This window comes from Equus asinus, chromosome 25 (genome assembly GCF_041296235.1).
Source record: "Equus asinus isolate D_3611 breed Donkey chromosome 25, EquAss-T2T_v2, whole genome shotgun sequence".
NCBI lineage: Eukaryota > Metazoa > Chordata > Mammalia > Perissodactyla > Equidae > Equus > Equus asinus.
Window position 1 is genome coordinate 34,502,862 of NC_091814.1, and position 27,973 is coordinate 34,530,834.

At 45.7% G+C, this 27,973-nt stretch overlaps 2 protein-coding genes across 2 annotated transcripts in view; both read right to left on the reverse strand.

Annotated features, from left to right (window-relative positions):
* Positions 1-2,053: 2,053 nt before the first annotated feature.
* BATF3 (basic leucine zipper ATF-like transcription factor 3) lies at positions 2,054-13,790 on the reverse strand. Its single transcript, XM_044758542.2, has 3 exons — positions 13,580-13,790; positions 10,781-10,885; positions 2,054-2,549 (listed from the first exon to the last, which is right to left on the reverse strand). The coding sequence occupies exons 1-3, from the start codon at positions 13,655-13,657 to the stop codon at positions 2,364-2,366; spliced, it is 369 nt and encodes a 122-aa protein (XP_044614477.1). The 5' UTR covers positions 13,658-13,790; the 3' UTR covers positions 2,054-2,363.
* A 3,815-nt stretch (positions 13,791-17,605) lies between these two features.
* NSL1 (NSL1 component of MIS12 kinetochore complex) overlaps positions 17,606-27,973 on the reverse strand; it is a 59,366-nt gene continuing 48,998 nt past the window's right edge. Inside the window, exons 5-6 of the mRNA XM_070497057.1 lie at positions 18,769-18,824; positions 17,606-17,830 (exon numbers count right to left, since the gene is read on the reverse strand). Of these exons, the coding sequence (XP_070353158.1) occupies positions 17,765-17,830; positions 18,769-18,824 (122 nt within the window). The 3' untranslated portion in view covers positions 17,606-17,764. The remainder of the gene's footprint in view (positions 17,831-18,768; positions 18,825-27,973) is intronic.

Consider the following 27,973-nt stretch of genomic DNA (forward strand, 5'->3'; position numbering starts at 1 on the left):
ACCCTGTGATTAGCAGTGGAGTGGGGGAGTAGCCAGATGAACAGCAGTGACATTAAGTGTCAGACAGATGAGCAGTCAGGACAGTTAGAGGGGTCTGAAGCCAGGAGAACACGGAAGTACTGCAGGATCAGGTGGAGACTCAGCCAGAGTGCAAAGCGCTCCCTTTGGGGACAGAAGTGCTGGGGTTGAAAGACGACAGCAGCACGATGCCTGCAGGTACGAGGCGCACACGTTGTGTGTTCATACTCACAGCCACCCAAGCCTCTGGAACGTGGCTCTGAGTCTAGCCTTCATGGACGGTCTGCTTGTCTGGACTGTGCAGTCCTGGCCAGCCTTGTGAGGTGCTGACAGGGGGTCATGCCACATTTAGACGTCAGCTGAGCAGGACCCTGTCGTAACTCCCCTTGTGGCACGGCTTCAGCCTGGCTATCAATTCTACAGCGGATCAGGAGTCAGACCACCTGCGGTGGCAACCTGGTTCTGCTATGGGCCCCTGGATGACCTTGAGCAACTCTCTTGCCCCTGATGCACCTCTCATCTGCAAAGTGAAGGAGTCAGGCTGGATGATTTTAAAGTTTCTCGTGCAGGGGGCCGGCCCGGTGGCGCAGCAGTTAAGTTTGCACGTTCCGCTTCTCGGCGGCCCGGGGTTCGCTGGCCCGGATCCCGGGTGTGGACCACTTGGCAAAAGCTATGCTGTGGCAGGCGTCCCACGTATAAAGTAGAGGAAGATGGGCACAGATGTTAGCTCAGGGCCAGTCTTCCTCAGCAAAAAGGGTTAGCTCAGGGCTCATCTTTCTCAAAAAAATAAAGTCTCTTGTGCTATATAATTCCACCATCCCCCCAGCACCCCCAGGCGGCTGCATTCCGGAAGCTTTGGCTTCATACTGCCTGCAGGCATCAGCCCTGCTCTCCAGCAGCGGCCTTCCGATGCCTCAATGCCTCACAGGAGGGAAATCTTGCCGCTGTCAGCCTGCAGAGTTAGGGACCAGGCAGAGCTCTGGCAGGCAGAGGGAGCCTTCCCCAGGAAACAGGAGGCTTGTGGGAGTAGCCAAAAGCAATTCCATCACCCCTGGGAGGGGCTGCATTCTATTTCTTTATTTTTTCCTTTCTTCTTTTTTAACATGTACATTTACAACAAAGCACTTTTCCTTTCTGTTCCCGTTTCTTGTTTCCTTTAGGATGCGATGGCTCCACCCTCCAGAACTCCTTTGTTCCAAGGAAAAAGAGAATTGGAGAGGAATGGGGAGTGCTCTCCCATTCTGCTTTTCTCGCTGGGGCCACCATCAACTTGGCTTGGTTCTGCTTTTCCTTAAAGAATACAGTTGGATGGGACTTTTGAAAGGAAATTGCTCTCCTCTCATCTACGCAAATGTTTGTTTAAACAAGGAGACAGATTCCCCCATTCAATTGTGCTTCAGACTAATATAAAGAAAATTTGTCCCCTGATCCTATGCCTACTTATGGAATGGGGAGGTGACCCGGGAGTGTACAGAGCAGTTGGGAAAACCAGCCTGGAATCGAAAATCTTCTATGATGGTCCAGTATGGGTGGGAGAATTGACCAAGATGGAGGGCTACGCAAAGCATAAGACAAGCACAGGCGCTGGCTGGGTGGCCCAGTGGTTAAGTTTGTGCTCCGATTTGGTAGCCCAGGGTTTCGCAGGTTCGGATCCTGGGCACGGACCTAGCACCGCTCATCAAGCCATGCTGAGGCGGCATCCCACATGGTAGAACTGGAAGGACCAGAATATACAACTATGTACTGAGGGGGCTTCGAGGAGAAAAAGAAGAAAAAAAAGAAAAGATTGGCAACAGATGTTAGCTCAGGGCCAATCTTAAAAAAACAAAGGCAAGGACAAGTCACTCCCAGTATGCCCCTTCGAGACCCAGCTGGGGTGGCAGGGAAGTCCCATGGGCCTTTGCTCTGCAGTCCCCCAAAGATGAATGAGGGGAGACGACGAGGAGGGGTAAGCAAGACCTATGAGAAGCAAAAACACAGAAGATGACCTCTTCAGGAAGAGGGAATGTATTGTGCCTCTAAATTCCAAGAACTTGGCAAAAGGAGAGATGATAACAACCATCTTTATTATCCAAATTCTAGAGGAAATGATTCTGCATAACAGCGGAACCTACTAGCTGCCAAAGTGGATGAGAAGCGACTCCTGAGGGTGGTCACCCTCCCTGGATCCGCTCAAGGCTCTGAGAGTCAGGCGCCTGCGGGAGCGTCCGGCTGAGCCCAGTCAGCTGAGGACACGGCCGGAGCTCCGAGGAGGTGGCCCTGCCACAGGTCCCCCTATACATAGATGTAAGGGTGTGGAAAAGACCAAGGTTCCTCGCTGGGCGGAGGAGGACGGTCCTTGGGCTTCATCGGGGCAGGCAGCCGGCCACGGGGTCCGGCCGAGGCACGGGCACAAAGTTCATAGGGCACAGCAGCAGCGGGCACATCTTCTCGTGCTCCTTCAGCGCCTCACTCAGGTGCTTCAGCTCCTCCGTCAGCTTCCCGATCTCTCTCCGCAGCACTGTGTTTTCTTGCTCCAGGCACTCATACTCCTGGGGAAGACAGAATGGGCAAAACTGTTTCTGAAACCACATTCCCTTCCTCTGTCCTCCCGGCACATCTCACCAGGGCAGAGATGCTCGCCTCCTTCCCAGGAAAGCCTTCCGGTCCACCGTGCCCGCCTCCGCCACTCACATGTGCCTTTGCTTAATGCCTCTCTCCTCCCGCCAGGATGAAAAGGTTCATGAAGACTTTGATTTTCGAATCAACTTTATTGAGGTATAATTTAGATAAAACAGATCTACTTTAAGTGTATAATTCAATGAGTTTTGACGAACGTAAACAACTCTATTGATCAAGACATAGAACGTTTCCATCACTGAAAAGTTCCCGCGTCCCCTCTGCAGTCAGCTCCCCCTCCTCCCACTGCTGTTCTGCTTTCTAAAGGTCTCTGCCACAACCCCAGCTCTTGGAACAGTGCCTAGAACATATAACAAACATTTGTGGAGTGCTGAGTAAATGAATGAAAATACCCCTTGCCTTGATTTTGCTCCAACATTCATCTGTTAAGCTTCCACTATATCAGAGTTTACAGAGCCTTAGAACTGGAAGGGATCATGGACACCCCTTAGTCCAAGCTGCACAATGCAGAAACCTTCCCTATGTAATTTTAGCTCCAACATCCAACTCATGCTGGGCACACTCTCCTTGAAAGGACAGTCCTTGCCATTTCTGAGCTGCTCTCCTAGAAAGCTCCTCTTTGTACTAATCCAAAATCTCTCTCCTTCAAACCCACCTGTTGGGCTTGCTTCCAGTTATGGACCACATAGAGTAAATGAATACTTTTCAACATCACAGTTCTTGAAACATTAGGAGACAGGCCCATACCACCTCCCTTTAGGTGTCCTCTGAGCTCAGCTGTCTCAGGTCCTCTGAGTTCCTTGGGTTTTAGGACCTCTGGTCCCTTTGCCCTCACGGAAGCCATCCCCAACACATGCTCCAATTTGCCCGGAGCTCTGAGAAAATATCATTCCCAAAACGTAGTGCATGATCCCGGGGATGGCCTGACTGTGCAGACGACAGATGTGTGGGCTCTGCACCCAAGCCCACAGCCACCTCGCTCTGGGGATTTTCCCTGAGCTTGCAGAGAAGTGCAAGCTTCATCTGCGCCTGCTGCTTCCCTGTCTGTATTTGGACTATGATGGATGTTTCGAAGCTTAAGGGCAGGCTTTACACTCTACTGAATTCCACCCTGTTTGCTTAGGCATCTTCCAGCCCAGCAAAATCTTTTCGAGTCTTGATTGTGTCAGCTCATGGATTAGTGATACCACACAGCTATAAGCTGTGCACTAACTTGATAAGCAGGTCTTCTTTCTCTTCATCCAAGTCATTAATAAGTTCTACAATACTTGGCCAAGAGCAGAGCCCTCTGGTACACCAATAGAGACCCTCTTAAACTGACAATCTCATTTAAACCTTGCTGAAATGTTGTTTTCAATCATTTTTAGATTGATTCACATGGTTAGGCTTTGTTGTACCATGCACACCACGCATTTCTGGAATTAGGGACCCACACTTATTATCCATTACATCTTTTCTCTTACTGGTATTGTTTAAGAAATATCACCAAAAAAGTCTGATCTTCTTACAGGCCCTGAAGGCACAAGCAAATTCTCAACTCTGCCCTTTTGCTAATGCTGTTCTCCTCAACTGAACTGCCTTCCTTCTTTTCTGTGTGGGCCCAGCTCAAGCCCACCACCTCCAGGAAGGCTTCCCTGATCATAGCACCTGATGGAACCCCATCTCTCATTCTGTGTTCTAAACTGTCTTGTATCATATTCTATCTTACTTATATTAAATAAGGTCTCTCCCCAAAGATCAGAAATACATAGGACCTAGGGGCCTCTGCTACCCTCTCCTGTACCTCCGCCTGACAGGCCCCAGTGCCAGCCTCTATGTGCATCTATCCTCCAGGCACCTTCCTCTGTCTCAGAACAAGGGGCTCTTCAGAGGCCATCGGAGCCTTGCCTCTGCCTCTGCCTCCCCACCCCCCAATGCCTCAGTAGGCTCTCAGGGTGGTGTGGAATACCCTCCAAGGCAGCAGGGCTCCCAGCTTCTCCACGCAGACCATCCTGGGTCAATCTGGCATCAGGAGTACGCTGGCCCCATTCTGCCTGCAGCCTTCCTCCAGGCCGAGCACCCCAACTCCCAATGCTTTCCTCCAGCCTCTGACAAGCTCTAGTCCCAGAGTCACAATTCCACCTACAAACCAGCAACAAGCCCTCCAGGGGCAAGGGGAGGGTCTGGATGGAAGGATGGGGCTGGAGGCCTAGGCAGCACAGGAAGCCCGCCTGCGGCAGAGGAGTGAGAGAGGCTGAAGCTCTGTGTAGCGCGTACACACACACACACTCCCCACCCTGCAACTGGAAATGCTCTTCACCTCCAAGGAAAAGGGAGAATAGATTTGAATGGTTCCAATGAGCTAACATGTCAATTGGATTCCAAAGAATAGGAAATTCTCTTCCTGTGGCAGAATGTTCCAGACTGCCTTTCTGTATTTACTGAATTGTGTGGCAAGACACTGTGAGCTTCTGAGCTTTATCTCTGGACTCCATGAGGGCCACGTACCCTAAAGCCTTCCCAAGGGACCATGCTTTCCCCAAACCCCAGTTCAGAGAGGCCCCGGGCTGCTGGCACAGGTCACCCAGTAGGCCCCTCGTCGGCCTTCTCTGTAGGGACTTTCTCTCCTGGAATTTAAGTTTTACTCATCAATCTGCTGAGGGACTTTTATCGAGCTGAGGAATAAAAAGGAGAGAAGTCGAAATCTCCTTCAGGTGAGACCAGTTCAATGAAAATACAAGGAGGAGCTGGGAAGAGAGGAAGGGGAGGTGAGAGAACACTGAGAGGGAGCAGAGGGGAAAGAGGAAGACCCACTCCACACCGAGAAGAAATGATCTGGACTTAACACCTGGCAAAAATAAGCAGCGCCCACTAGACCTTTTGTGATTTCCGAAGAGATGATCAGGTTAGCCCAAATCTTGCTGGGTTTCGAATCCTCTGCCCCAGGACGTTTGAGGTTACCCTGCTGCCTGCTCTGGGTATTTTCCAGGACAGAGTCACAAAATAGAGACCCAAAAATTAGAGGTGATGGAATCACTGCAAATCTCAGTTCTGCCTCAGACATTAACCTGTCTAGGACAGTGAGTCTCAACCCAGGCAATTGGGCAGTCTGCAGGGGACATCTGGAGCGTCTGGAGACAGTTAGGATTATGACAACAGTGAAAGGCAATGCTACTGCATCTGGTGGGCTGAGGCCAGGGATGCTGCTCCGCATCCTACAGAGCACAGGACAGCCCCCCACAACAAGGAATTGTCCGGCCCCACATGTCAACAATGCCAGTGTTGAGAAGCCCTGATCGGGGCATTTAAGAGAGGTTGATCCAGGGATGAGGGGCTGTCTGGGAGGATTCAGGGTCCAGGATGCCTCTGAGGCAGAGGAAAAGATCAAAGACTGGTAAAGAAGCTAATGTGGGTACCAGGAACCAGACATGAGAACTAAGTGGGGAAAGAAATGAGAGGGAGGCAAAGGCCATCAGGAGGTCACAGCCACACGCAGACCCCTTTTCACCAGCGAGAAAACTGAAATTCTGAGAGGTACAGTGACTTTTCCAAGGTCATGCAGACTTGGGACATGATTGCTGATTTCAAGGTCAACTGCAACTCTCATGCCGTGACAGCAATTCTGCTCTTGCTTGGCAGTATCTGGGCCCAAATTTCCCCATGGTGGTTACCAGAAGTCAAGGGCTGTAAGAGCTCAGGATTTTACAATAAGCCTATTCCCAAGCCTTCAGCTAATACACTTCCCAGCAGAAAAATTGTGTCACCAGCAAGAGCTGTACAAATTAGTGTCATCATCAGTTTCTAAACCAAGTGGGGCCTGACATGAAGCATTCTCTGAGAATATGCAATGTCTGAAAACACCGTGGCAACACCCACAACCATATTGCCCAAGAAGTTTGTCAGTTTGTGACATTTGGGGCTCCTGAGGATGGCATCGCTTCTTTCCTTTTCTGACTCAAAATTCTTTCTCAGTCTTACACCTTGGGGTGCCTGGCTCAAACCAGTCTGACCCACTTCTGAGCCACTGCTGAGCTTGTCTAAAGACCTGGACTGTTCCCTTGGGCTCCCATTTGTGAACGTGGACTCAGGCGTGTGCCTAATGTTCAGAGATGAATAGGGGTCAAAATCCCCATGAGAGGTGTAAGCGCTTTGAAGGGATGATTTGAAAAGTCACCGTGAACACTGAGGTACACAGATACTCATTAGCAACGGCTTCTCATCACTGCAGTCCAACGTCCAAGAACCACTGCCCTGAGGGGAAACTCAGACTGGAGAGTGAGCTCAGCCTCTCTGGCTTGGCCCACTCGGCCCTCCCCCAGCGCTGCCCTCCCGGGAGGCCCCGTCTTGATGGACAGCTCCTCTGGCTCTGGAGTTGGAGAACTGGGAGGAAAGGGAGGCAGCTGGGAGACTTCCAAGAGCTGACACTGGAGGAGGTTTTTCAGGGTGTTGGAGGTGAGAGAGGCTCAGGAATAGCTGGGGTGAGTGAGCAAGGTGAGTAGGAGAGAAAGGTGGGAATTTTAAACAAGCCCCTTGCTCTAAATATTCCCCTTCATGGTATTCAAGAAAGGCAAACAAAAATCTTGAGTTACTTTGAGATATTTAGCAACACTACCCTACAGTATGGGACAGATGAATCTGTGGGATAGAGGCCTCACTCAAAGCTCTTTTGATGGCTTCATCTCCCCAGGGAGAAGCAGGCAGCCATGGCTATCAGGTGGCCATTTTCTGAGCCCTTGGGTGTCTCCCAATTAGCTGGCCTCACTCTGGGCTTGAGGAAGTTTCCACGTACTATGTCCAGCTTTCCGCTTTCCCCATCCTAGATGTGGCCTGGGAGCAACCAGGGGGCCCAAGGGGCTTTCTGCTGTGACCCACAACAGTGTGCCAGGTGCTCTGTCCTCAACTCACCAGAGCACAGTAAAATTATTCCTCACCACATTTTTTAACCAGATACCCACTCTCAATATGGAGATTTTTTTCAAAGTTTGAAAAATAGCCACTTTTTTTTTTCCTATGTTTACTATTTTTTTTTTTTACTATGTTGGCCATACAGAACATAGATCCCCATAACTATGATGCCCTTCTGGAAGGAGGCAAGGAATTAACAAGGGAGGGATTATTCGTGTGGTGCCCTTCAGTCCAGAGATGATGTTCTTCTTCTGCTACATGTATTTCCGTTTTCCTGAGCCAGCCACCTGCTCCCTCACACAATCTTGTGACCAATGACACTTGTGTGTAGCTAGTGACAGTAAAGGTGTGGGCCACAGCTTTGAGGTCTGTATATGGATGGAGCCACTGTCCTGGCCTCCTTGACACTGTGTTTCTCAACAAAACTGGCCTCGCTGAGGTGATCTGCCAGTGGTGCACGATCCTGATCCATTGTTCTAGCTCCACAGAGAAAGAGAAGAAGGGAGTGTTTTTTCGCAGAGGGACTGGGCTTCAGCTCAATCAGCCCCATTTCTGGAAGAGGCACTTGGCATAATTAGTCATGTCTCTAGACAGCAGAACAGGCTAGGAACCCTACAGAAGGGCCCTTCATCTTAGGCCCTTCACACATCTCAGAGGGATTCGGCAGGAGTAAATGGGGCACCCCACCCCCAAGTTTCCCGGGCACCTGGTTCATTTGGTTATCAAACCCAACAATGACAGAAATTAAGAGAGACTGGTCTTTTCTGACCCTGTAGTACTCATATTACCTTCTGTAGTAGGTGGAATAACAGCCCTCAAAGACGTCTACACGCAATCTCTGGATCCTGTGAATATGTTACCTTACACGGCAAAAGGGACTTTGCAGATGTGATGAAGTTAAGAACCTTATGTGAGGAGATTATCCTGGATGGTGCAGGTGAACCCAATGTAATCACAAGGGTCCTTATAAGTGAAAGAAGGAGTCAGGAGTCAGAGAAGGATGTGTGACAATGGAAATAGTGTTAGGGTAATGCAGCAAGAGAAAGACTCAACTGACCAAGGCTGGCTTTGAAGATGGGAGAAGATTACAAGCCAAAGAACACATAAGCCTCTGGAAGCTGGAAAAACCAAGAAAAGATCCTTCTCCAGAGCCTCCATAAGGAACGTAGCCCTGTCAACACCTTGATTTGAGCCCAGGGAGACCCATCAGACACCTGACCTCCAAAACTGTAAGATAATGAGTTTGTGTTGTTGTTAAACCACCAAATTGGTCATAATTTGTTACAGCAGCCATAGGAAATGAATCTGTCTTCCTCAGGAACTCCTATGCTTCCCAAGGACAGGAATGAGAGTTTACTCCTCTTTGTGACCTATGATAATGCTGTGCCCACGGCAGTGCTTAATAAATATTTGTGGAATGAATCTACTAGATCTTGCTCCGTGAAAGACCTTGTCCAAGTCATTCAGTCACCTCTACACACAGTCACTCGGCACTTACAACGAAGTATCCTCTAGTGTTTCTTGATGTTAATGCACCTGGCTTGACTAGAAGCTTCATGAGAGGAAAGCCCCTGGCTGTCCAGCTGGCACGTGAGGTTTGAACCAGGGCCACACACTAAGTGTGAGCAGCAAGAAACTTGCTCTCTGAGGGTTATTCGGGACCGTGAAGCTAGAACTAGGATTGCCTCAGGAGCAAGGGGGAAGGAAGAAAGGAGGCAGGGGGCATCATAACTTTCCTGTGGACATTTTACAGAACTAATAAAGGCTGGGGAGGATCTTCCCTGACCCTAGTCTGAAGACCCCAGTCCCTTTCTAGGGCCCAGGCTTCCTACTTCCAGGAAAGAGTCTGACATTTATAACCTAGCCCATGCTATGAGTTTCTATCAGTGGGTCACCTCTCCTCAGAGTTTGTGCATCCTAAATCTGTTCTCTGTTCATTGTTAAAGGGTTTTCAGTGATTGTCATGCCCCTGCATAACATCGCAGAATCTCCTATGCCGTCAGTGCTCCCAGACTGGCCTTGCTGAGACAATCCATGACAAGAAAGCGTGGCAGGAGAGACCTAGATGAAAATCCTTAACTGTTCACACCAACCTTGTGCAAAGACAAGAGCATGGGACTGTCACCAATTCCTTGGACAGACCCTTGGATGCCAGGTCCTGATATGGAGCAGTTCCCATGTGCTGGCTGTGAGATTATGTGGGATTATGCATAGGGGTCAAGGGAAATGGAAGAGTTTAGGATAAATCCCAGGTTCCTGATTTGGATGATAAGAAAGATGGGTAGCTCCATTAACTACAATTTGAAGGCAGTGAGAAGAGAAAGTCTCAGGGTAAGCAGACACTCCACGATGACTCTGTTGCATGCAAGGAGCCCGCAGCAGACCCACTGGGAGACATCTAAGCAGACACTGGAGATACGGGGTCTAGGGCCCAGGACAGAGGCATTGCCTGGAGTAAGCAATGCCTACCTGAGAGTAATCAATGTTGGGAGCTGATATTGGGAGAACAGATCAAATCTTCCTGGGTGAGAAGAGAAAAGGGCCAAGTCTGAAACCCTGGTCAACACCAACATTGAAGAAAACAGACAGTTAGAAAAGCTAACAAAGAAACTGAGAAAAAAAAGTGGTTAAGAGGGTCAGGGGAAGTAGGAAATGTGGTCTTTTAGAAGCTAAAGACCTTGAAAGGAGGTTTCAAGAAGGGGAGGGACAATGGTGTCAAATGTTTCAGAAAGGTCAAGGATGCTGAGACTAAAAAGAAGCCCCTGGATCAAGCAGTGCCAGGCACTAGTGGCCTCAGTGAGAGCAGCTGCTATAGGAAGCGAGTATGTGTGTGCATGTGTGTGTGCACACTGGGTAGGGAGAGGGGAGCGGAAACAAAATCACAAAGGATTGGGGAATAAAGGAGAACTGAGGACATGGAGACAGCAGGTCTCTTTTTAAGGGGCAGGAAAGTGAGGGATGAAAAGAAATGAGGCACCAGCTTGAAAGGGAATCAGGATCAGAGGCGGTCTCGTTTTGTTTTGATTTATGATGAAAGAAACTCGAGCGTGAGACACAACCAGCGTGGGAGGGAGAAAGGAAGGTGCCAGTGAATGAAGAATCAGAACGCTGGGCTGGAAGCACACAGCAGAATTAGACGCGCATGTGGCCCAATGGCTGATGACCAGGATGTGACCTCAGGGCCACCACCACAGTGCGAGGGTGGAAGACGGCTCCTCTCTGTGGCCCTAACGTGGCTCTGCCCCAACCACAGTCTCACCTCGTGGAGTTTGTCGGCCTTCTGGGTCTGCTTCTTCCGACTTCTCTGAGCAGCAACTCGGTTTTTTTCTCTCCTTCGGACCTTCCTGTCATCATCCTCAGGGCTCTGGGGGAAAGTGTTCGGTCAGGTGTGACGCTGAGGCCCCTCGCCTCACCCTTCTCTGCCCTCTCTTCGCTCAGCCTTGCTCATCCAGCTTCCCCATCTTATTTGTAGTCACAGGGTGCTTGTTGCTACATCAGTGGGAGAACAGTAGCCCATTGTTAAGGAGCACTCACCACGTGCCATGGCTGTGCTGAGCTCTTAATCCCCGCAACCACCTTGAGAAGTGTGTGGGGTGACCACCATTTAAAAGATGAGGAATAAGAAACTCGGCGACGTTAAGGAACTTGCTCCAGGTATCACAGCTAATGGGAAGTGGAACTCAGGTCTGTTGGACTCCAAACCAACGTTCATAAAACTCCACCCCACAGGGTGTGTGCCTGGAAGAGCTGTGGTGTCAGTGTTCATCTGAGAAGGGGAAAGGCAGAAGGCACGGGTTCTCTGGAACTATGTGCCAGGCCTCACACCACCACACACAAACAGGTACTTTTGATACTGTGCACAAACCACGATTACACGTGACTAACTGCAACCACATAACGCTACCAACACACCAAATGACCTTAAACACCACAGACAATACGCTCATTTCAACAATGCTTGACTGGCATTTTCTTTCACAGGTCAGAGCGAATCAGAGAGCAAGTTTATGATGTGTCTTGAAAGCTCTTAGCCATCTATGAGATTTAACCAAACCTAGCCAAATCCCTCATGAGTTATCCTGAAACACACAGGCAGAAAAATACAACTACCACACTAAAAACACTTCATTCGGTTATAGCAAATGGAGCAGTACAGCAGTATTTGCTTCCAGAACCCTGTGAGAAGATACTAAGGGGTCGGGGGTGCAAATTCTACCTTTAAAGAGTTTAAAAGCCCAGAGGTTAGTGGGATACAAATACAGGAAAGCTACTTAATTATTCATATTAATGGAAAGCAAATACTGATAACATAAAATAATGGGTATTTTCAGTTATCATTTTATCTGGTCTTGTATTCCAAATAAGGACACATATCATCTCCCCAAGTTACAGCAGGTAAAGAATTTTCAGCATATGCAAGAATATAAAGCTGGAAAAGGAGAAGAATAAATAACATATACAGCAATAACATAAATAGAAGAGGCCTGGAGACAGCGTGTAAGGGAACAGACACAAGGTGTTAAAATGTAGCCCTTCAGAGGCAAAGACATCTTCAGAAACATAACCAGAATACCACAGCGGGGAAATGTGGTGTGGAGGGCAGAACTTTAGCCGTAGAAATGCACAGCTCCTGGTTTTGTCTCTACTGTCACATGGCCTTGGGGATGCAGCTTCAATTCTCTGAATTTTCAATTTTCTCATTTATTGTATGATTCATTCATTCTTTCAATAAGTACTGAGTCCCCGCCATGTGCCAGGCACTGTCCCGGGCGCTGCAGATCCACGCCCCCTGAACAAACAGTCAGTAGTCTCTGTGGGGAGCATTCTAACAGCCTAATGCTTGGGCCTGGCAGAAGAGAAAATGAGATTTTATTCTCAAGCTCCTAGCACCTTGTATGCCTTCAATAACCTCTGTTGAGGTTGTGACTAGTTTTTATGGAGTCCCCCATAGTGCCTGTCACCAAATGACGCCTCTCTGTTCATAATCAGAAAGTCACAGGGCACAAGGAAGCAGCCGGCATCCTGCCCTCTGGGAGCTGATGCTAAACTGGACTGATCACAGCATACGGTCACACCTGACAGCACAGCAGAAACATTTAATGAAGACAGGAAGCGGGGATTAAGATATTATTAACCGTATTTCAATCAGTCCTCACAAAAATCATGAGAGGTTGATGTTATATTCATTTTACAGGTGGGGAAACTGAGGCTCAGAGAGGTTAAGCTAATTGCCCAAGGCTACTCATCCTGCGTGTGGCAAATTCGAGGCCCAAACTCAGATCTGTGTGACTCTCTAGCGTCACCCGATGACACTATGGACCAGGCACCGAGATGGGAAGAAGGGCATTAACGACGAAAAGACTCCATCTCAAAGCAGCTGAGTGGGATGTTCTCGGACGGCTGTTCCTGCGGGCAACCTTGTCTCAGAGGACGCAGTTGGAAATGCTGCCAGGGACAGCGCAGGCCTGGATGCGGGCGAGGGGTTTCCACCAGCGCAGGGGGTTCGGAGGGGTGGAGTCCGCCCACTGCAGCCCTCACCCCGCACCCCAGGCTGATCGGTCCCGAGTTCCCCATTCGGGCGGCAGCCGGAGGAAGGTAGATTTGGGAGTTCCTGGCCACCAGTTGCCCCTTCGGGCTGAATTTCCCTTCTCCGCGTCCTGGCCCCCCCTCGAAGCGGCCGGAAGGGCCACGCGCGCCGGCAGTGAGATGGCAGCAGGCGGCGGCGAAAGGATGGCGCGACACCCGGGGCAGCGCAGACAACACGTGCAGGGGAGCGTGGACTGCGCCCGGCCCACCCAGGCGTCGGCTCCCTCCACTCTCTCCTCGTCCCGGGGCGCAGGAGCTGGGTCACCATCCCGGACACCGCGGGCACCGTGCGTGCGCCCGGGCCCCTAGATCGTCCTCGCGCCCCCGTTCCAGCTGGTCTCTGGCTCCCGCAGCGCCCTCCAACCCCGCCCTCAGCGCTCACCACCCGGGAACCCAGCACCCAGCCCCTCGTGCCCCCGGGCGCCCTCCCCCCCGCGTCCCTGCGGTCCTCCCCGAGCCTCTAGTTCACTACCTGCGGGTGCGGCTGGTTCCCGGGTGCCGCGACGCTCCTCTGCAGGACGCTGCCGGCGGCCGGGAGCCCTTGCGACATGCCGGGCGCTCCTCCGGCCAGGCCCGCCCCGCCGCGCAGCCTCGCGGAGGAGCGGCCGCGCGGCCCGCCGCGCCCTGCACGCGGGGCGCTGCCTACCGGCGCTCTCCCGCCGCCGGCATCCTCGCGCCCCCGCACCTGCCGGCCACCCGCCCTCTGCCCCGCCCCGCCCCCCGGGCTTCCCGCTCTCCCGGCGCGTGCGGCCCCTGCGCGTCGCCCGGGTTTCCCCACCCCCCGGTCCGGGCCCGCGGTCCTTCCCGTCCCCAAGTCTGCCCCGCCCCCTCCTTCTCCCACCCCCGCTTCATTTCCTCCTCTCCCCGCCCTTTCGCCACACTTCGGGGTCCCAAATCCCACCCCTGTCGCGGCTTTCCGCTGGGGCCCCACTCTTCGTGGAAGTCACGTGGTGGCTCCGAAACCCTGGAGAGAACGCGAAGCCCACCCACAAGAGGCGACGCTGGGGCGGGCGCGGGTTAGGGAGGCGCGGCGCAGCTTTTGGGGTCTTTCAGCCGCTCTCGGAGAACTCAGGTTGAGAAACACAAGTGGGTGGTTTGGGGTTGGTGGTTTTTTCCCCCGGGTCCCATCACAGCATGTTCCTGAGCATCAGCCCCGCCTCCTCCTAGCGCAGGGGTCACAGTTTCGGGGGACTTTCTCCGCGGAGATCAGTCATGCCGGCGCCACTCTCACTCCGGCGGCCCTCGGCTCTCCTGCCCGGGAGGCGCAGGCCAGGGCAGGGGGCAGCCGGCTTTACCGAGTCCCACTGCGCACCCTGAGAGCCAAGGGCGCCCCAGGGCCTTTCTGCGGGGAGCACCTGCTCTTCCTTCACTGGTCCCGCCCGGTGGTGGGAGGGAGCAAGGTGGGGCGGCCCCGAGGGTGAATTCCCTCCGTGGAGGGTGGGGAGGAGGAGGTTGTCCGGGAGAGAAACAGTGACCGGACTTCCCTGAGAGCGAATCTGCCACCGTGGAAGTCACTACTGAGGGGTTTGGGGATCTGGACTGGCCGTGCTAAAGTTAAATGGACCAGATCTTTCCTCCTTTTCAAGACTGAAGTGGTAGATGAGTGACTTCATGCCAAACTGGGGACGGGGGAGAGGTACCGCGCGTTCCTCTCCACCTGCCTGCCAGTTAAAGGATGCGAAGTCAAGCAGTTGTGTACATGGTCCCAGCAAAGAAACAACGACCGGTTACGGGTTTGTGGTCTGCATACCGTGAACCCGGCGAAAGAAAGATAACCGCGAAGCTAGGTGGGAGGGTGGGAACCAAGACCACGAGATGAGACTTGCCTTCCGAGGGCGGCCGCTTAAGCCTTCAGGCTCGTGGGCAGCAGCAGGGATGCGGGACGGGCACTTCAGACTCCCGGTCTAGTGCATGGAGCTAGGATTTAAGACCCTTGCGAAAGCTTTGAGACGCAGCTTGCTGAACTTGGCTGCCGGGCAGAGGGCAGGAAAGCAAGGGGGAGATTCTTGTCTGTGTGAGCAGGGTCTTCAACTAGCCACGCGAGAGGAGGGGGGAGGTGCAAGGCAGCGGGAGGACGAAGGGTGGGCGCAGCCCATTAAGTGGCCCTGCCTTACCCCACACCATCAAGGCAGCACAGCGGAGCCACCTCCATGCTCGGTTATCTGCCTTTCTCTTCTCTTCTCTCTTTTATCCTTTTCGTCTTTCAACATAACTCATGGTTGCCCCTGGGCCACTACTTTGGATCCCACACAGGATCCCACAAGGTGCCTAGCCCATCGCTCCATGCACAAGCGCTCAGGAAATTTATTGCCTCAGAGCCCTCATTCTTGGCAACTTAACAGGACTCTACCAAGATAGGGAGACCTCTGGGTAAAGTAGTCTTGAGTTTTCGGAAGTGCTTTCATTCCGCAATGTTGTTTACGAGTGCAAAGGGCAAGGTAAAAACACAGCGGACATTTAGGTGCACTCCCACACCGCATTCTGGTCATCGCCACTTTCCTGTTCTCACTGAGCAACACCGCCTTCCAAGTCCTTTGGGGCTGCACCTTCCACCCAAGGAGCTTGAACCCTCCCCCCAGCACACAAGAACTCTTCATATAGCCATATAGCCATAAGCCTGCTGTCTTTGTTACTCAAGAGTTTCTTCAAATATATTTAAAAGAAGAGTCTGGGTTAACTAGTTAGCGTTTAAGAAACAGATCGATTTGACCTACATATCATACACAATTATTTAATACAAAATGAGTAGATTGAATAATTAAATATAGAAAATAAAATCAGGGGGTAAAGTAGAGTTAAATCTTTTATTAAAGCCCTGACGATAGGACAAAATGGAGAAAACTTTCTAAGATGATGTGATAGGAGAAATCACATTGGAAGATCTGAATTTAAAAAGAATGTTAAATTGCTTTAGATGGCAGTATTGACCAGAAATTAAAAACACACAGGTTGGGAAAAATATTCACAGTAAATATGATAAAGAGTTAACATCTCTCTGATATATAAGCCCCTGAAAAGGAATAAGAAAAATATTGGGACAATCTCCTAAAGGTGGACTGAACAAGTGACACTAACTGGCATTTCTCAACAGAGGAAATAATCAGGGAAAATAGATAGAGGAAAAATACGTATTAAAATAAGAAACCTAAAATATTAAATTAGCAAGATGAAAAGTTGTATCAAATGCAGGTGAGACTGGTGAAATTGATACTCTCATATTTCACTGGCATTATTGTAACTTGGTACAAAGCTATCGGAAAGCAACTTTATTGTAACTTGCAAAAAGTATGCAAAACTAATTACTTTTGACTGAGTTTTCCCTAGAAAGTCATCCTAGGAAGATCATTGAAATTACTGAATAGAAAAAATACAATATACATTAGAAGTTCATAATAATATTTTTGAGTGGAAAATTGTCAGCAATATAAATTTCCAATTATAGGTGAATAGCTAAATAAAATGTTATAGTCATAGGTAGAATATTTTGAATCTTCAAAACTATATGGCAGAAAAATTTGCCACATGGAAGATTTATTTAATATGAGGCAAAGTGAGAAAAAAATCAAGACAAAAAGCAAAACATGTATATAAAAATGTGTGCATAACGCTACTGTGCTGCACACTTAAAAATGGTTAAGATGGTAAATTTTATGCTGTGTGTTTTTTACCACAATGAGAAAGTGTGCACATATAAGAAAAAATTGGAAAGGAATACACCAAAATGCTAAATTCTCTGTCTTGGTGGTAGGATTATAAATAATTACTTTTACTTGTCTTTTTAAACTTTTTGAAAAATTGTTTTTTTGTGTTCACGTCTTCAAACACTTTATATTTACAAGTGACATTGTCTTCCCTGGCCCTGAGCTCGTTTGTCACACCAGAATGCCAGCACCTCTCTGACCAAGTGGAACGCTCTAATTACAGCCTGTTTTCTTACTTTTCTGTAATTTTTCCTGGTTCGTTTTATTCTCCTTAAGTCAAAGGAGGAAGAAAAATGAAAATGAAGAAAAGATAAGCAAGAACAAACATTCCAAATGTCTCCTTTTCTTCTTCTGCCTACTTTTTATTTGTATTTTTTCCCTTTGAACTGGGGAAGATAAATTATATTACATGATTTGGCAGTTTCCTATTACCACCACGATGACCCTGGATTCCATCTTCGGAGGCAGGAAGAGGAGGTGTAAGAGGTTTATTGCTCAGTGATCAAATCCTCTGGTGATTCACTTTACGAGAAGACAGTTCTTTTTTTTTTTTTTTTCCTCCTGCTTTATCTCCCCAAACCCCCCCTGTACACAGTTGTATATCTTAGTTGCCGATCCTTCTAGTTGTGGGACATGGGACGCCGCCTCAACGTGGCCTGACGAGCGGTGCCATGTTCGCACCCAGGATCCGAACCCTGGGCCGCAGCAGCGGAGCACGCAAACTTAACCACTCAGCCATGGAGCCGGCGCCAAGAAGACAGTTCTTTATAAAAACAAGTTGCTCAAATGCTAGAAAACACTGCCACCAGTTAACCTTTATTTTTCTCTTTTAGGGAAACTGGCCTTCCAGGAATGGAACTATCGCTGCTCTTTCTCAGGAGGTGGTCCTGCGGGCTTCTGGTGGGGCTAGAGAAAGAAAAGTTTAAGGCAGAGACCCCTGCGTTTGCCAGAGTCCGTCACTGTGTCAGGCACTGTTCTAGGCACTGGGATACAGCAGATCCACACCTCACAGAGCTCACGTTCTGGGGGAGGGAGACAGACAATAAACAAAAGTATTTAGATGGTGACAGATTCTACTGAGAAATATAAAACAAGAACGAGAAATAAGGAGTCGTGGAGGGGGCGAGGAGAGTGCATTTTGAAATAGGGAGGTCAAGCCAGGTTTCCCTGAAGGAGGTGGGAGAGGGAGTCATGTGAACATCTGGGAGCAGTGGTCCAGGTTGCAACAGCAGCAAAGGCAAGAGCCCCATGGGAGTGTGCCTGGCCATTCCAGAAACTGCAGGAGACTCACATGGCTGGAGTGGAGTGAGGAAGGGCTGGTTACCAAGAGGTGAAGTCAGACAGGCAAAGGACCAGGTCATGCAGGGCCATCTGAACTACCGGCTTTTACTCAAATTGAGACAGGAAAACGTTGGAGACTTTTGAGCACAGGTGTGACATGATCTGACTTAAGTTCTCACAGGATCGCTTTGGGCACTGTGTAAAGAACAGACTGAAAGGGTGAGGAGGAAACGAGGTGGTGGCAATAATCCAGGGGAGCAGGAGTGAGCGTTTGGAAGATGTTGACAGCAATGGAGGCGGAGGGAAATTTGCCAGGAAGTCACTGAGTGTAATCCTCAAGGCCCCTCCCTTGCACAGGCCCCCTCCAAGGCCCAGAGGGGTCCTAGCAAAGTGTTCACGTGGTGATAGGTTGTAATAAAATTTGCAAAAGTGGAATAATTTAACCATAGATGGTTAAGACCACTGTCTGTTTTCTCTGCAACGTCTCCTCAATCCCTTTGTGTCTGGTGGTGTTAAAGTGGTTGTGGGCATTTGGGGGACCTTGGGAAGGAAAGTTTATTCAGAGCTATATTATATATTGGGATATATGTATGTGGTTTGCAGTCACTTCCGCCTAGTCATGTTATTGCTAGCTGTATGGCTTTCAGGAACATGCCCACTGCCCACTGTGCTAACTCACCTGACAAGGTACGTTGTTCTGAGACGTGAACATTCCTACACTGCCAGCCACCAAACCTACATGGATGGCAGAAGAGAGGCAAGGTTTGAAAGATATGGCCCCAGAAGTTAATCTCTGAAAATTCTTCAGATCGTCACATGTAAAGTTATAAATAGAACGTTCAGTTCTTGCTATGTCCTGTCAAAACAGCATTCGCTGCTGCCAGGAATGAAATCAACAATACAACTTATACACTTACAAATGTGCTGTAAGGAGGTTTGTTCTCTTTGTTAATGGGAGTGGCATATTTGATAAAGCTTGATTATGACATTTTAACTGCTGTTTGGAAATATTTGTGGAACGTTTTCGATCAAAGTTAGAAAGTACAGACTCCTGATTTGATCGTGGATGAAGGGCACCATCCTTTGTCAGCTTTAAATTTATTTATGTATTAAAAAAACTGAGAAGGGGCTGTCCTGGTGGCATAGTGGTTAAGTTTGCACTCTCCACTTTGGCAGCCTGGGGTTTATGGGTTCGCATCTCAGGTGTGGACCTACACACCATGCATCAAGCCATGCTGTGGCAGTGTCCCACATATAAAGTAGAGGAAGTTTGGCATGGATGTTAACTCAGGGATGATCTTCCTCAAGCAAAAAGGGAAGATTGGCAACAGATGGTAACTCAGGGCTAACCTTCCTCAGCAAAAACACACACACACACCAGAAAAAATATATAAAATTAATGAAATGTAAAAAGGAGATAAAAAATAAGCCATTAAAATCAATCGAAAATTTTCTGACATCAATAAGCAAATTTTAAAAATAAATTTCAGATTATATTACAATCAATAATTCATTCAGAAGAAAAACAAATGGAAGCAATGAACAGGTTCTTTTACTGTCTGATGATCCAATAATGAGGTAGAGTGGATCATATAACCATAATGGGAAAACATTTACAATTCTTGCTGCTCTCATCTGAGATATTAACATTGATGAGAACAGTATACTACTACAATGAGGACATTGGTAACAAATTGGTTAACAGATTGGTTAATGAGTGTCATCAATTCTAGGAATATTTAAGATGAATCACTGGAAAAGAGAACATGAACTGCTCTGACATATTACAACTCACACATTAAAAAACTTGGAGGTTTTCCAAATCTGACAACAATTCTAAAAAATGACATGACATGACATTACCAATAATGCACTGTGAGGCTGAAAGAAATTATCTGAATATTTTTTAAATCAAATTTTCATCCACTACATGGAAAGACTGAATTATCTTTCTAGTCTAACTGTAGAAAAATTATATTACAGAATCATTGTCTTATGAACAGGAGAACAAAGAGTATGCAGAAAAAAGTATATTAGAGGTATGTCAGGAAGGTCATTAATAAAAATATGGTGTTTTTCTTAATTTTCTGATGTTTTGGTGTTTGTCAATTTTTTAAATTTGTTGGACCTCTTTTTGGAATGAGAAAATTACTTTCCTAATTCCAGCCCTGTTGTTCAACCATCATGACATCGTGGTAGAGCTAAGCAGATAGCTGGCATCTAATAGTTAGCTACCTATTTTTATGATCCTTGGTCATACATGATAGTAAAATCTAGAATCAATTGAAAAACATACAGAAGAAAAAGACTCCCCATTATCCCCACCCACTCAGAGATAACTCTGTTAATATTTTGGCATATTGTGACACTTAATTTTATGTGTTCATTTTGCTGGGCGAAGGAACACCCAGATAGCGGAAAAAACATTATTTCTGGATGTGTCTGTGAGGGGGTCTCTGGAAGAGATTAGTGTTGAATCAGTAGACTGAGGAAAGAAGATCCGCCCTCAGCAATGTGGACGGGCATCACCCAGTCCACTGAGGGCCCAGAGGGAACAAGAAGGCAGAGGAAGAGTGAATTCTCTGTCTCTTCTTTTTTTTTTTTAGAGGAAGATTAGCCCTGAGCTAACTACTGCCAATCCTCCTCTTTTGCCGAGGAAGACTGGCCCTGAGCTAACATGCATCCCCATCTTCCTCTACTTTTTATGTGGGATGCCTACCACAGCATGGCTTGCCAAGCAGTGCCATGTCTGCACCCAGGATCTGAACCAGTGAACCCCGGGCTGCCAAACTTAACCGCTGTGCCACCGGGCGGGCCCCCCTTTCTCTTCTTGAGCTGGAACGTCCATCTTCCCTTGCCCTTGGACATCAGAGCTCCTGGTTTTAAGGCCTTCGGACTCTGGGACTCACATGAGCAGCCCCTCTGGTTCCCCAGGTCTTTGGATTCAGACTGAATTACACCACTGGTTTTCCCGGTTCTCCAGCTGGCAGGTGGCAGATCCTGTGACTTCTCGGCCTCCATAACCACGTGAGACAATTCCTATAACAAAATCCCCTCTTATGTATATATCTCTATATCCTTTTGGATAGATAATTTCTGTTGTTTAAGCCACATAGTCTGTGGCATTTTGTTATGGCAACCCGAGCAGACTAATACAATGATAGTTATAACAATGTTGTTTACACATATGGAAAAACTGTAACCAACAGAGTAATAGATACTTACTTAGATCAGCCATGGTATATCTCTACAATGGAATATTATGCATATTTAATATGATGATGTAGATGCATATTTATTGTCATGGAAAGAGGTTTATGATGTTCTTAAGTGAAAAAGCAAGTTAGAGTATGGTTTCATTCACATAAATGCGTATTTGTGTATATACTTGCATTAAAAAAATGTGGAAAAGAGATATATGTGTATTAGTCAGTGTTCTCCAGAGAAACAGAACCAATAGGAACCTGACGGTGATGGTGCTAAAACTAAAATTTACTTATAAGAAAATAAACCTTAAAATGCCACAAAAATTCAGAAAATGGCATATTTTTTCATTAATGGCTAACATACTCCATGTGCTTTTATTCCATATATTTTTTTGACTACCTACTCTTTGATTACTTCTTCATATAACATTGCTTTTGAAAGTTATTTCTATAGAGAGAACAGAAAGATCATTCAATCTTTTCTTTGGTTGAAATTATTTTATTACTGATAGTTGAGAGACATAAATCTTGTGGTTCTACACAGAGATACACCTGCTTCTCACTCCCTGAAAATACAGAAATTCTGGTCAATTCTGTTTTGTCTGATTCCCATCAATAAGCCTATGTATGTGTAATTGTGTCAGCTGCATTGTCAGATACATTTCAGACAATGAGAACTTCCTTTTTGACCCTGCTTCCATGAGAACTGAATCCTCCACTTTTACATAGCCAATGATTGGAAGAATCTGCATTGACTAGCCTTGACGCTACATTTCAAACTTCCACTGCTCGCTTACTTCTGGTGCTGGCACTGTAGGACACATTCATATCACAATAACCTCTTCTCTGCACCTTCGCATCGCCATGCCGGGTGAGTTGGCATGGTAGGTATTAGGGGAATCTTGGAAGCCATTCCTACAGCAGGATCGGCAATAAAAACTCAATACTCCCAAACTAAATATATACCAACTCTACCCCCTTCGTTCTCTCTCAAAAATGCTATGGCCACTGACAGGAGAGGAAACACGTCAAAGGGGAAGTCAGAGTGGAAAGAGACAACAATCTTAACTAATTGCAGTTAAAATATTTTTCTTTGCAAATTTTACAAAAACATATGACCCCATGAACACAGTGCTATGACCCCTCCTAGGGCCTTCGAAGGGTCTAAGTGATGGGCCTGAAGTTTACATTTCACTAGCTTCAGAGCAAATCCTTTTCTGCCTCTGTCTCCAAACATCTCTGGAATCCCTCTGTCCTTTCATTTCCCCCCCCACCACATCCTCTTCCATCTGGACCGTAGAATAGCCCTGTGAGAGGCCTTATTCATCACTCTTTCCCCATTCCCAAACCAGTGCCTAGTTATAGGAATAACCAGCATTAGAAATAAGGGCATTGAAGCTCAGAGAGCTAAAGAACTTGCCCAGGTAACCCAGAAAAGTGGCAGAATTAGCATTCAAACTCAGGCAGAGCGTGCACTTACTAAAGGTTTAATTGATTGAGATCTACGTTGGGACAAGTAGCATGTGAATCACAAGGGTTGCCCCCATAGAAGGCCCAACACATGCCATCAAAGTAGGTGTGAGTGTGCTTAATGACTTATGTAAGCATGATGTTAGCATACTTCACACAAAAATTAAGTAATTAACTTTTCTTTTTCCCCCCAACTTTGTTTCCTATGGAAAGACCCCTAGTAAAATAGGGGTTTAACTATTTGTGAAGGGCTAGTATCTAGCACAGCCCTAAATTATGGCATACTATGGGAATTATAATAACCTAGTATCTGAAGAGATTGCTCATTATTCTCTTTAAAGCAATGAGTAAGACATTTGTGACTCACTTTAAGAAATAATTTCTCTCATTTCTGACAGTATCTACCACTATCTACGACTGATTTGTAGTTTCCTTGGCAGCATCTCCAACTTCTTGTTGAGTCTAGCACAGAGCTGGGCTCACAACACTGGTCACACATGTGCTGAATAAATAAACTATGAAGGACTTCCACTGGCAATGCGTTAGATTTCATTAGAAGGAGAATAATAGCTTTGGTATTTCCCCAAACACTCAAGATAGGTGCCTGAGGCTGTTTTGAGAAATCTCTTTTCTTTCTTAACAATTGTCCATGCTCTTGTCTTGTTTAGGGCAGAAGAGAGCCTTAGGTTTGTGTAAGACAATGGCCCAAAGTCAGCCTCTCCAAACGAGTGACCTAGTTTGTTAGTTCCATCCAATAGACCTCAGGTACTTAAAATGGAATTAACCTTTATTCTTGGTTCCTTATGATCTGTCATCACTGGTTCATGAATGGACTTTGTTAATTATTTATTATTTATTTATTCATTAATAATATAACAAACATCTCGACACCCATCGCCTAACCCAAGAACAACAACAAACCCTTTCATTTACTTCTACGCTCCCCTTTGTTCCATCCCCCACCTCCTGCCCACAATCCTAAATTTTGTGTTTATCATTTTCTTGTTTTTTTTTTACTAAACTTTTTTATTTTGAGATATTTGTAGATTCGCTTGCGATGAGATCCCATGTGCCCTTTACCCAGTTTCCCTCATGGTAAAATCTTGCAAAACTATAATACAGTGTCACATCAGATATTGACATGGATACAGTCAAGATACAGAACATGTCCATCACCATAAGGATCACCCGTGTTGCCAATACCTTTTGTAGTCCAAACCACAGCTCTCTCATGCTTAGCCCAGCCCCTCTCAAATTAACCTACCAGTCTGTTCTCCATTTCTACAATTTTGTCATTTCAAGAATGTTGTATAAATGCAGTCATACAGTATATAATCTCTTAAGATTGACTTTTTTTCAGTCAGCATCATTCTCTGGAGAACCATCCACGTTGTTGCCTATGTCTGTAGTTCATTTTTGTTGCTGTTATTGCTGCTGTGTAGTATTCCATGCTATGCCTGGATCACAGTTTGTTTAACCATCACCCATTGAAGAACACCTGGGTTGTTTCTAGTTCTTGGCTATTATGCACAGAACTCCTATAAACGTTTGTGTACAAAATTTTGTGTGAATATAAGTCTTCATTTCTCTGGGAAAATACCCAGGGGTGCAATTGCTGGGTCATATAGTAATTGAATGGTACATTTTTTAAGAAACTGCCAGTGTTTTCCAGAGTGACTGAACCATTTTAAATTCTCACCAACAATGTACGAGTGATACTGTTTCTCTGCATGCTCTCCAGCATTTGGCATTGTCATTATTTTTTATTTTAGTGATTCTGATGGGTGGGTAGTGATATCTCATTGTGGATTTAATTTGCATTTCTCTAATGGTTAGTGATGTTGAACATCTTTTCATGTATTTATTGGCCGTCTGCATATGCTCTTCAGTGAAGTCTCTCTTTATGTCTTTTGTCTTTTTATAATTGGATTGTTTGTTGTTATACTGTTGAGTTTTGACAGCTCTTTATATATTCTAGATACTAATTTTTTGTCAGACATGTGATCTGCAAATGTTTTCCCTCTGTAGCCTGTCTTTTTTATCCTTTAACAGTCTTTTGCAGAACAAAATTTTTGATTTTGATGAAGTCACATTTACCGGTTTTTTCTTTTATGGATCATGTTTTTCGTATCAAGTCTAAGAACTCTTTGACTAGCCCTACATCCTGAAATTCTCTTCTATTTTTTTCTAAATGTTTCATAGTTTTACATTTTATATTTAAGCATGTGATCTTTGTTAATTTTTTCTGTAAGGTGTGAGTCTTAGGTTGATGTTCAAATTTATTTTATCCTTGTATGACCAACTGCTCCAGCACTATTTCTTGACAAGACTATCTTTCCTACATTGAATTGCTTTTGCATCACTGTCAAAAATCAGCTGGGCATATTTGTGTGGGTCTATTTCTTGGTTCTCTGTTCTATTCTATTTATATATGTGTTGGTCTCTCTGCCAATACCACATAGTCTTGATTACTACGAATATATAATAAGTCTTGAAGATTGATGGACTAATTCTTCCCACTTTCATCTCTTTCAAGATTGTTTTAGTTATTCTAGTTCCTTTGTCTTTCCATATAAATTTTAGATAATCTTGTGTATATCTACAAAAAAATTTTGCTAGGATTTTGATAGGAATTGCCTTAAATCTATATACAAATTGGGGGAGAATTGACATCTTTACTAGGCTGAATCTTCCAATCCGTGAGCACAGTATGCCTCTCCATTTATTTAGGTTTTTTATTTCTTTCATCAGCGTTTTGCAGCTTTTAGCACACACGTCCTGTACGTGTTTTGTTAGGTGAACACCTCTTTCTCCTTTCTGTTTTGAGTGATTGTAAATGGTGTTATATTTTAAATTTCAGTGTCCATTGTGTTCATTTGATTTTTGGAGCTTTATCTTGTGCCCTGTGAACTTGCTGAACTCACCTATTAGTTTTAGGGATTTTTTGTAGATTCCTTGGGATTTTCTATGTAGACAATCATGTCATCTGCAAAGAGGAGCAGTTTCATTTCTTCCTTTCTGATCTGTATACTTTTTATTTTTATTTTTTTTTGGCCTTACTGCACTGACTAGAATTTCCAGTGCTATGTTGGATAAGAGCTGTGAGAGCAAATCTTCCTGCCTTGTTCCAGATCCTAGAGGAGAAAGGATTTGGTCTTTCACCATGAAGTATAATGTTAGCTGTAGTTTTTTTGTAGGTGCTCTTTATCAAATTGAGGAAATTCCCCTTTATTCCTGTATATCTAGGGGTTTTGATCATGAATCGCTGTTGAATTTTGTCAAACTCTTTTTCTGCATCAATTGATATGATTGTGTGACTTTTCTTTTTTAATCTATTAATATGGTAAAAAATATTGATTGACTGTCAAATATTGAACCTGTCTCGTATCCCTAAAATAAACTCTATTTGGTCATGCTGTACAATACTTTTTTTATAGTGCTGAATTCTATTTGCTAATATTTTAAATTTTTCCCTGTATTGATGAAGGATATTGGTCTGTATTTTTCTTTATGTTGTGCTGCCTTTGTCTCGTTTGGTATCGTTTCATAAAATGAAATGGGAAATGCCTCATCTTCTATTTTCTGGAAGAGACTGTACAGAATTGGTGTTAATTCTGCTTTAAACATTTAGTAGAATTCTCCAGTGAAGCCATCTGGATCTGGAGATTTCTTTTTTGGGAGTTTTAAAATTATTAAGTCAACTCCTTTAGTAGTTCATAAGCCTTTTAAAACAATCTATTTCACATTGGGTAAGTTGTGGTGGTTCATGTTTTTCAAGGAATCGGTCCATTTCATCTAAGTTGTCAGATCTGTGTGTGTATAATTGCTCACAGTGTTCCTTTATCACTTTTTTTGATGTCTAAAGTTTCTCTAGTGATATTCTCTGTTTCATTCCTGATTTTGGTAATCTTTATCTTCTTTTTTCCTTGGTCAGTCTTGCTAGAGGTTTATCAATTTTGTTGATCTTTTCAAAGAATTAGCTTTTTGTTTCAATGGTTTTCTCTATTGTTTTCCTGTTTTTAATTTCTTTGATATTTCTTATTTCCTTATTTCTGCTTGCTTTGGACTCATTTTGCTCTATTTCTAGGTTCTTGAGGTGAGAACTTGAGGCATTTAGTGCTATAAATTTTCCTCTTGCCACTGCTTTGGCTATGTCGTGCAAATTTTGATACACTGTATTTTCATTTCCATTCAGTCAAGGTGTTTTTGTTTTTGTTTTTGTTTTGCTTGAGGAAGATTAGCCCTGAGCTAACATATGTTGCCAATCTACCTCATTTTTTGCTTGAGGAAGATTAGTCCTGAGCCAACATTTGTACCAATCTTCCTCCACTTTATATGTGGGTCGTCGCCACAGCATGGCTGATGAAGGGTGTAGGTCCACACCTGGTATCCAAACCCACGAACCTGGGCCACCAAAGCAGAGCATGGGGAACTCAATAACTATGCCATGGGGCTGGCCCCCAGTTCAAGGTATTTTTAAAATTTCCCTTAAAATTTCTATTTGACTCATGGATTATTTAGAAGAGTGTTTAGTCCAAGTGTTTGAAGATTTTCTTGTTATCTTTCTGTTATTGATTTCTAGTTTGATTCCAATGTGATTGGAGAATACTCTCTGTATAATTCTAATTCTTTTTAATTTGTTGACATTTGTTTTATGGCCCAGGATATTGTCTATCTTGGTATATGTTTCATGGCCACTTGAAATGCATGCTTATTCTGCTGTTGTTGTATGGAGGGTCCTATAAATGTCGATTTGATTGTGTTGGTTGATGGTGTTGTTGAGTTCCATATCCTTGCTGGTTTTTGTCTAGTTGTTCTATCAATCATTGTCAGATATCTTAACGTTTGCCTGTCTACTAGGTAGAAAATGTTATCTTATTGTGGTTTTGATTTGCAAGATTGAGGATCAAATTAAATATTTTCCTTCCTCCCTGATTGCACTTTTTAAAACATGTAGTTGTGACTTTACCAATTATTCAAACGTATTGCTTTTTTCTATTGTTTCTGTTTTTTGTTTTTGTTTTTACATACATAGTGACCCCTGCTGATGCATCTGAATAGAGAAGCCAGGAATACGTCTCTGGGTAATTCTCCTTGTGTATTTCCACTTGGCACAGTGCCACAAGCAATTAGACACATATTTGGGTCAAAAACCTCCAATGACTCCCCATTTTCTGACAGATATGGTTCTAAACCTTAGCCTAACAT